The sequence below is a fragment of the Scophthalmus maximus genome, chromosome 11 (genome assembly GCF_022379125.1).
Source record: "Scophthalmus maximus strain ysfricsl-2021 chromosome 11, ASM2237912v1, whole genome shotgun sequence".
Taxonomy (NCBI): Eukaryota; Metazoa; Chordata; class Actinopteri; order Pleuronectiformes; family Scophthalmidae; genus Scophthalmus; species Scophthalmus maximus.
Window position 1 is genome coordinate 20,165,136 of NC_061525.1, and position 9,865 is coordinate 20,175,000.

General features: G+C 45.6%; 1 protein-coding gene across 1 annotated transcript in view; it reads left to right on the top strand.

Moving 5' to 3' along the window:
- The first annotated feature begins 905 nt into the window (after nt 1-905).
- The window catches only part of meis3 (myeloid ecotropic viral integration site 3), an 11,312-nt gene continuing 2,352 nt past the window's right edge, over nt 906-9,865 (top strand). The window contains exons 1-10 of the mRNA XM_035622427.2: nt 906-1,355; nt 1,829-1,921; nt 6,023-6,162; nt 6,433-6,607; nt 6,711-6,761; nt 6,858-6,908; nt 7,338-7,487; nt 7,666-7,774; nt 8,859-9,004; nt 9,585-9,661. Of these exons, the coding sequence (XP_035478320.1) occupies nt 1,910-1,921; nt 6,023-6,162; nt 6,433-6,607; nt 6,711-6,761; nt 6,858-6,908; nt 7,338-7,487; nt 7,666-7,774; nt 8,859-9,004; nt 9,585-9,661 (911 nt within the window). The 5' untranslated portion in view covers nt 906-1,355; nt 1,829-1,909. The remainder of the gene's footprint in view (nt 1,356-1,828; nt 1,922-6,022; nt 6,163-6,432; nt 6,608-6,710; nt 6,762-6,857; nt 6,909-7,337; nt 7,488-7,665; nt 7,775-8,858; nt 9,005-9,584; nt 9,662-9,865) is intronic.

The following is a 9,865-nucleotide window of genomic DNA, read 5'->3' on the forward strand; positions in this document are numbered from 1 at the left end:
CTGATTGAAGTGCAGCCGGACTGTTGGCCCCTCGCAGCGGCGACCGGGGGGCGAAGAGGAGCGTCCCGAATAATTATTATGTTACTCAGGTGACATTTACAACACAACGAAGGTGGGGGGGGGGGGGGTGAAAGGTTGTTTTGGTTCCAATGAAACTTTCTCACGATAATGGCTCTGATTTCTCACTTCTCAGCCCCCAATCAACAAAGAAGAGAGGAACAAAAGGTTCGAGCCACAACACATAGTGTCCACAAGGACAATAAAACACTTATCAGACGGTAAACGTCTTGTCATGGGAGCACGCTTCAAACTTATTTATGATCCGGCATGAGGGACAACTTGATGAAAACCATCAAATTAGTTACTGGTTTGATGGTTTTCATTAAGTTGTCCCCTTATTTTTAGTTATAATAATACCAGTTACTATTATTACTAGTAACTAATACTAGTAATACTAGTATTATTATAAATAAAAATCTGCAGAGAAAATCGTTATTTATTGTCTTTAATCCTCGTGGGCTGCATTTAGAATCGCATATGTTAAGAGATTTGATATTGTGATTTCTTCAATTGGATTATTGATTAATAATGTACATGCTCCATCCCAGAGAGAGAGACGGGGGGGGTATCACGGTCCTTCTCCCGAGTTATCCCGGGATGATAATAGCGCGGCTGCAGCGAGGATGGGGGAGATAAAGAGGGGAAGGATGGCTGGATGATGATGATGATGATGGTGGTGGGAGGAGGAGGAGGAGGAGGAGCGGTATCAGCTGAGATAAAGCGACCGAGGGGGTCTTCTTCTTCTTCTTCTTCTTCTCTTTCTTCTTCTTCTTCTTCGGCGTTTGTTTGCGATAAGGCGGAGGAGGAGTAAAGGAGGAAGAGGAGGAGAAGGAAGGGAGGGAGGGAGGGAGGGGAGAGACCCCGTCGCGTTTTGACCCTCTGAAACCTCCGCACGACCACAACCACCACCTCCGCCACTGCTCCTCCTCCTCCCGCTCCCCCGGAGTCCAGAGCCACAACCGTCGCTCGTCCGCAGCTCGCCCGTCACATTTCCCAGCAGCGTCGCCGTGTGTGCGCCGCGCGGACAGCGAGCACAAGGAGCCGAGAAGGAGGAAGAATAAGGGTCGCTTCTCCCCCCCCCCCCCACACCACCACCACCACCAGCAGCCGTCCTCCGCGCACACGCACCGAGCATCCCGAGGTCTCGGGGACGCACCAGTCGGAGGCGACGCGCTGCAGAGATCGCCGCTGCTCGCTTTGGCTTTTTTTTTTTCTTCTTCTTCTTCTTCTGTTGGTTTGGACTATTTCCACCGGAGCCGGGCCCGGACTGGACAGGACCGGATATCTACGTCTCGGTGGGACATTTTTACACCATTGACATGGAACAGCGCCAGGAAATAGCGTCTTACAGTGGCATCAGATTATAGGCTGCGAGCTTTATTAGAGCGTTTATTGGCTATTAGCGTTTTGTGTTATTACCATTACGCACGCGCGCGCGCGCGCACACAGACACATACACAGGCAGCAGCGGGGTATCAGGGCATCAGGCGTCCATAACATCTCCACTCCGCGGTCCCATCAGTGTGTTGTAATACAAAACGCGATGTAGGCTCCGAGTTAACACACACACACACACACACACACACACACACACTACACAGGAGGAGGAACAGGTCTTGAGTGTTTTCTATCCACAGCCTTGTGTGTGTGTGTGTGTGTGTGTGTGTGTTTACAGATCGTTTGTACTTGATGATGTAGATCATGTTTACAACTTCATAACAATAAGAAAAAAAATAACACGTGGGTGCACTTGTATTTATTTTTCCAGGACCCCAGGGGCCGAGAGGAGGGTACAGAGCCGAGCAGAGCATCATCATCTCCGGTTGTGTAGGACTGGCTGTCGAGTCGCATGGAGAAGAGGGTACGTCTGCTGTTCCCTTTATTCATTTATTCACTTATTTGTGAGTTGTTTTTTATGTGAACGGTTCAGATCAGACATATTGTTTTATACCGGCAAATGGGAGGAGGTAATTAGGAAAACCACCGTGAACGGGAGCATATGGCTGGGAATCCTCTTTGCTCTTTCCACTGTGCCTGGTTTAGCAGCCACACACAAACACACACACACACACACACACACATAAAACAGAAGGCCCAGAAAACAGACTAGTGGACTGTGCTGGCATGGGCTGGCATGTGTATGGAAAAACAAGTCACAGATGAATCATAATTTTGAACTAGCATGGAAAGATAATACATATGCCACACAACATGTTTATTACAATGCTGCAAAGGCCTAGGTGTAAAAAAAAAAACCCCAACAACTTTTCAAACCCATGCAGCCCTGCATGTGTTGCAGTTCAATGGAGGTTGTATGCATATTAAACTCGCAGTGCAGATATCAGCAGTACCTGGAGAGAGAGAAGGGGAAAGAGACAACACGCCACAGGGAGCTGTTGATCTGGATCTAATGGCTCATCCTCTCCTCGGAGTGATAGGGACTTATTGTTGTGTAGTGTCAGCGAGGCGTTATGATGGCGCACGGGGGTTAGGGAGTGTGTGTAGTCATTAAGAGGCAGAGGAGAGAGGAGGTGCACCGCTTCAACTCGGTAAGTAGGTCAGTTTTTTTGCTACAGTGATTCAGAGGCATGGAGGTGGTGGTGGTGGTGGTGGAGAGGAGAGGCAGGGGCAGAGGCAGGGGCAGGCGGGCTGCAGGCGGACTGAGACCCGAGTGGAAGAGAGAGAGACAGCACACACACACGCACATCCAATAATGATAGGAATTCTGATCGTGTAAAAGGATTATTGCACCCTAACTGGATGTCGTCCTCTTCAACTTATAGACTATTGTCACACTTTTATCGACGCTGTGTTATAAGCAGTCAGCTCCTTATTGTCAAATTAAAAACACAATCATTTGTGTGTGTTGTGTGCTTGTTGGAAATGGAAACACTCGTGGACTCGGATTTTGTGCAGAAGTTTGAGCTGTTGAGTGACGATGAACTCCAACTTCAATCTGCACCAGCTCCAGTTTGGTTTGTGCTTTAATTGGTTTATATACACTTGCGTGTGAAAAAAATTATAATTCAAAAATTGCACACAGCCTGAAATTTTTTTAAATTTTTTTAACAAACCCACTCTTACTTCTATAATTTATCCAAATGTCGATAAATACTCTGCGCCCCTTGAATCAAGTCAATGTCTTGTTACATAAGAGTTTAGAAAAACTGAACTAAAACTTGTTGGTCATCTGAACGATTTCTTGCTGAGATTTTTTTTTTTACTGAGCTGACGCTGACGAAAACAAAAGACCGAGAAATAGTTTTTGCTTGTTTTCTGCACAACTGGTTCAAAATATAGGAAAAGGGGCTGAATAGTTTTTCTGGAGAATAACCATAGAGCCTTTATTATAAGTTTAAAACGTCTCGTCATTCTTAACCAACGGAGTTGCAATTTCTGCAGTCTGAAATATGGCACGAAGCGGGACCTATAATTTAATTTTTTACGCTATTTAATGTTTCAGCCAAAAATTAAAATCCTGTTCTACAAATCTACTCGATGTTTTTCCCATAAAGCTCGTGTGGATTTGTGAACTAAACACGCTCCTGTTCGGCCCGTTGCAGATTTTCCAGCGTCGTTTCAGACAAACACAGTTTTAAAGATTGTTATGAAGATGTTATTTTACCCTGAAGCCTGTTGACAATCCTCCGCCTTGTTTTTTTTGTGAAAGAAAAAAAGGGAAAATGTGGGGAATTTGTCATCTCGACTCGTGCGCTTTGATCCGCCTGACGCACAGAAACCCGATCGGGCTCCGTGCGCAAAGAAAGACGCGCAATCCGATAGCGGTGATTGTGTTAATAGCCAGCCCTCCATAAAAAACTATGAGGTGTCCCGGGCCGGGGCTGGGGGGGGGGGCCTCGGTCGGAGCAGGTGCTTTCTGTGATCCGCGGTGGCCATATGGAGCTCTGGCATATACAATAATTTGATAAGCCCTAATTTAGGACAGTGGTTCCCAAAGTGGGGTCCAGAGACCTCCAGGGGTCCTGCAGAGAGAGAGAGAGAGAGGGCAGTGTGTGTTGGCACATGGTGAGGAATAATGTAATTTATTTTTTATTGAATTCCCACAGGTCAAAACATGAAAGAATAATCACTTTTGCGTTGGTTCTCACTGTTGCTGTCTCACCACTGACATGTTGCACTCCACAAATAACAACAAAGAATCATTTCCACCTGGACACTTTTGGATAAGAAGTGTAGTGGTTGAGGGCTCCTGGGAGTTCTGATGGTGTAAGCAAGTGTTAATAATGAACAGGATTGTTTAAATCTGAAGGAATCCCCCTCCTGCAGTCACACACGTCTGGAGTTAAATCACAACCTCTAGTGGTTGCCAGGGAACCAGCGTCCACGGAAATATAGGCTGTAGGCAGATCATAACTTTTATGGCTCGGTTAAAATAACGCAGGAGTGAAAGGTGTCCGGGGCCGGGGCCACCTACAGCAGGTGCTGACTGTCTGTGATGCAGGCGGCGGGAGGTGGCGGGAGGCGGGGGGAGGCGGGGGGTCCCAAGTCCCAAGTCCTCTGTAATCCGGCAGAAAGAGGAACAGGGGTGAGTTCTGCTGACCTGAGCGACGTCGCCTCAGAGACAGAAGCTGCGGCGAGGCACAAATTAGCTCAATAACAAACAGAGAGAGAGGTGTGTGTGTGTGTGTGTGTTAGGAGAGACATATATATTCATGATGCTATGTGTGTGTGTGTGTGTGTGTGTGTGTGTGTGTGTAAGTGTCTCTTCTGTATCTGTTCATGTCTCTTCTGTATCTGTTCATGTGTCTGTGAGTGTGCCATATGTGTGTCTGATCCATCCCGTGTTAAAGTGTGTGTGTGTGTGTGTGTGTGTGTGTGTGTGTGTGTGTGAGGCTGTCACAGCGGGTAGTGTGGGGACGTCTCAGCACGGCTCCTGTCTCGTCTGAGTTTTAGGAGGGAGGAGACGAAATGAGCAGCTACAGGCTCACTGTCGTTCTCCTTTTCTTCTCAAGCACCAGACACAGACGAGCACCACAGAGAAGCTGCTTCATGCTATCTTTTTTTCTTTTCTTTCTTTTATGAGGTTATCCAGACGTTTCATCAGGGTTTCATAACCATGACAGTGGTTGAACTTTCAGCAGTGTGTAACACGTGGAAACTTAGAAATCACTGACGTTTGCCCATGAAGACACTGAAATCTTAACACACACACACTACAGATTATACAGTGCACAAAGCTGCATTATTGGTCCAAGCGCACACACACACGCACGCACACACACACACACACACACACACACACACACTGGGGAATAGAATAATCACTGTACATTACTGGAAGTTTATGTCTCTCTGATAAGATTCCAGTGATTAATTATTCAATTCTTAATTACTGGAATGGTTGAAATGTTGAGTTACTGTTAACACTGCTGTCACTAAAATCTACAAATATGTAATGCATGTTCACACGACAGCTGACACAATAAGTCCATTCATCTCTTTCTGGATCAACAGAAAATTAATTTGCAATTTTGATTAATGTTGAAGTCATTTGTAAGAGTAAAAACTTCACAGTGTCTTTGATTTCCTTTTGTGAATATTTGAAAAAAATGTATTTTATGAAAGTAAACTTAATATCTTTTGGTCCTGAACTGTTAGTTGGACAAAACAAGCTAATTTGGGCTTCGGGGGACTGTGATGGATATCATCTGATATTTCATAGAGCAAATGATAAATCACAAAATCAAGAAAATAATCAGATAATTCAGGAAGGAAAATAACGTGAGCTATATGTATGTAGACCACCATGCAACATCAAACAGCAGCGTGGTGCATCTTGCATAACTCTTGTAAAGATCAGATCTGAGTGTTGGTCCTGTAAGAGCCCCGGCGCTGAAGCCCCCTGACTTAATAAAATCACTGCAAGATTTGATGTCGGACCGGCGCAGATGTCGAACGTGGTGGCTCGTGTTTTATGTCGCCCCGTCTAATTGTGTTTCAGTATGAAGAGCTGGTGCACTACGCGGGGTCGGAGGCCATGTCGGTGGGGGGGTACGGAGACGACGTCAGGCAGCTTCCTCCCCCGCAGTACGGACCCACCATCCCCGACTCGCTCAAACACCACAAAGACCAGATCTATGGGTGAGCGTGTGCGGGATGTCGACAGTTGAAATTACACACGAACTTTCAGCAGATCGACATACGGAATATATTTGTTCACTGAATATGAAAATACAGTGTTTATGAGTCGTTCGTATAAAGTTTCGTGCAGCACCTTAGGTGAATGTATCATGTGTTCTCTCTGTCAACTGTTAGTGTGTTTATGTACAGTACAGTATGTTAACTCTGTGTGTGTGTGTGTGTGTGTGTCTGTGTGTGTGTGTGTGTGTGTGTGTGTGTGTGTGTGTGCAGACACCCACTGTTTCCACTGCTGGCCTTAGTGTTTGAGAAGTGCGAGCTGGCCACCTGCTCCCCCCGAGACCCCGCCTCCTTCTCCGCCACCTCCCACCTCCCGGGCATGACCAACCACAGCGACGTGTGCTCCTCCGACTCCTTCAACGACGACATCGCTGCCTTCGCAAAGCAGGCGAGTCACAGCTTTGCGAGAGCCAATCACGAGAGCGGACGCCTTAATGTACGAAAAGCCTCTTTTTTACTTTCGGTAATAACTCTTGTGGTTGGTGTTGCAGATTCGTTCAGAGAAACCCATATTCTCCTCCAATCCTGAGCTGGACAACTTGGTATGATGCACGTGGACTGACGCCACGCTCAAATATAAAATCATATTGTCATTTCTTTTATGTGTGGATGATAAATCTGCATTCTCCTCTGCGCAGATGATCCAGGCCATACAGGTTCTTCGCTTTCATTTACTGGAGTTAGAGAAGGTCGGTGGAGGAGCAGCATGTTTTTATTTGAACTTTTCTCTTACACTTTATCATGGACTTGTTTAGTGTGTGTGTGTGCATGTGTGTATGTGTGTGTGTGTGTGTGTGTTTTGTGGGAAAGCCTGACGTCCAGGACTTGAGAAGTTTTAATGGAAATTTTGTTTAGAACATTTGGGGATTTTTTTTGTCAAGCAGAGAAAGATATTTAAGGTCAAGTTAAGTTTTTCCAAGTTGCCAACATGAACAGGAAGAACAGTTACAGTAAAGTAAACAGTAAAACTGTTCTAATATACATAGGAACATGTAAATATTGTTTTAAGACAGACTCGGAAAAACCATGAATCCCTCCTTTAATGCTCACATCACTAGATACTGATCTGAACGTGGCGCTAAAAGCTTTCACTGATAAATGTAAACTTGTCTCCTCAGGTGCATGACCTGTGCGACAACTTCTGCCATCGCTACATCACCTGTCTCAAGGGCAAAATGCCCACGGACCTGGTCCTGGACGACCGCGACGGCGGCTCCAAGTCCGACATGGAGGACTTCACCGGGTCCTGCACCAGTCTGTCGGAGCAGGTGAGACGCCGGACGCCAGAACCTGTACAGCGGCATCCGCCGGATGTTTTGATGCGTTTCGTGTCTTGTTGCTCCCGCTCCTCACCGTCTGCTGGGAATTCCCCAACATTCCGGTTCTTACTCCAACACCTCCAACCTCCTCCTCCGTCTCTCTCTCTCTCTCTTTGTCGGCCTGCAGAACGCGTCGTGGCTCCGGGAGCCGGATGAATGTGCCTCTACTCCTCTGGGAACACCAGGCACCTGTGGCCTGCCCTCACACAGCACCGCAGACAACTGCAGCGACGCAGGTACAAACACACAAACTAGAAAAACACTGTGTGTGTGTGTGTGTGTGTGTGTGTGTGAGAGAAAACACTGCGCAGCACAGATGCAGGCAGGAAAACAGAGGTGTGTCACATCTGCACCAACGTTCTCAAACAAACGCTCAGCAGCACCGAATTGCACACACTCATACTGGACGTATCAGTCCCCTAAATATATTCATTTTATTTATTTATTTAACCAAGAACCATGAATTAGTCTTTTGAAAATCTGTGAAAATGTAAAAAAAAAAGAAAAAAGCATGCAGTGTCTTGATTCACGCCAAAGTTTAATGGGATCATTCTTGTCCTTCCAGCAATTTTCTTGGAAATCCTTTCAGTATTTCTCTCATGTTCACATGTGTGCATTGGTTTGGGTAGTAACGGATTACATCTGGATTACGTACTAAGATTACAAATAAAAGGAACTATAATCAGACCAGATTACATTTGAAAAATGTCAGAATACAGTTACATAGGCAAGGTCCCAAGGATTACTTGAGTACATTTTGATGATGATTTTAAAATATGGCCACAATTGTCAAAACAAACAAACATATTACTCACCTATATACACTCTCAGGTAGCCAGTTTTGTTAATGTTTTATTTAAATCTCTAAATATTGATAATGCTTTTTTGTTGGTTTTGTAAATTCTGAATATGCTAAATGAATTTTATTTGTGTTGAAAATGTTTTTGATGTTTCAACAGTTTTAAAGATTAATTTGTGGAACTCCAATTTTTTTTTTGCGGTTGAGTGCATTGTTTTGTTATAAGGTGCAATGTTTTTATTGTTTGATTTTGAAGTAATCCAATAGTAATCCAAAAGTATTCAGATTAGACAACATTATTTTTGTGATCCAATGGATTACGTTTCTGATCATCATAAATTCCCATGTAATTTGTATCCAGTAACTGACGGCATTGTAAAGGAATCTGACACAACCCCGTGCGTAAATTGACTAAATGTGACAAACACTGATGGAAAAATATCAGCGTTCCTCAATTGGACCCAAAACAGAGAAACACACAGGCCCTGAGATACAAGTGTTCCCCCTGGTCTCGCTTGCAGGCGACGGTCTGGACGGAGGAGTGGCCTCCCCCAGCACCGGAGAGGACGACGAGTCGGACCGAGACCGGAGGAACAACAAGAAGAGAGGCATCTTCCCCAAAGTGGCCACGAACATCATGAGAGCGTGGCTCTTCCAGCACCTGTCGGTGAGAAAACCCCGTCTCCACGTTCATACGGAACCCTCGACAATAATCAGAGCCAGCCTGCTGAGAATAATTACACAGAGTGAGGATTTAGTGAGAGACAAGAGCGCCAGTGACGAGAATAGACGGAGAGGTGGAGCGAGTGTTATAATGGAGGTCAATTAAATTAGATGAAAAAAATCGGAGGGATTAAGTGATCATGTGAACGTGCTCGCCGTCGAATAATCGCGGAAGTGATAGAAATGGGGAGAGTAATCGTTGATGAGGTGGTTAGAACGGTAATTAGCTATTAAATGAGGCAGGTTAAATGTGGCTTCACTCCATTTGTTATACAGTGTGCGTGTGTGTGTGTGTGTGTGTGTGTGTGTGTGTGTGTGGAGGAGTTGCTGAGGTTGAAATTGTAGATGTGAATTCAGATGGAAGGTCGTTGGTATTCCAGCTGAGAGTTCACACACATCATTTTCCAGATTTCCACCTCAAGATTTCCCCCCAGATTGATCCAAGTGTATTTTCATGTCACAAACGTCGCACCCCTTTTTATTTTTCCTTTTCTTTAACCCTTTCTCCGCGTGTCCCTCCCCAGCACCCGTACCCGTCCGAGGAGCAGAAGAAGCAGCTGTCGCTGGACACGGGACTGACCATCTTGCAGGTCAACAACTGGTCAGTGCACCGCAAATCAATAGACTAATTCCTGCCCTCATGGCCGATCAATCACCAGTTTAAACTGTCTCGTTTAAATGGGAAGGGTCGACCTTCAATTTGTCAACACGCCACGTCAATAGCGATATTATCGGCAGTGACGGTTCTGACGCAGGAGTGACCATCGGCGCCAACACCTCACAGCTCGCCGAGGTCCCGTTGATT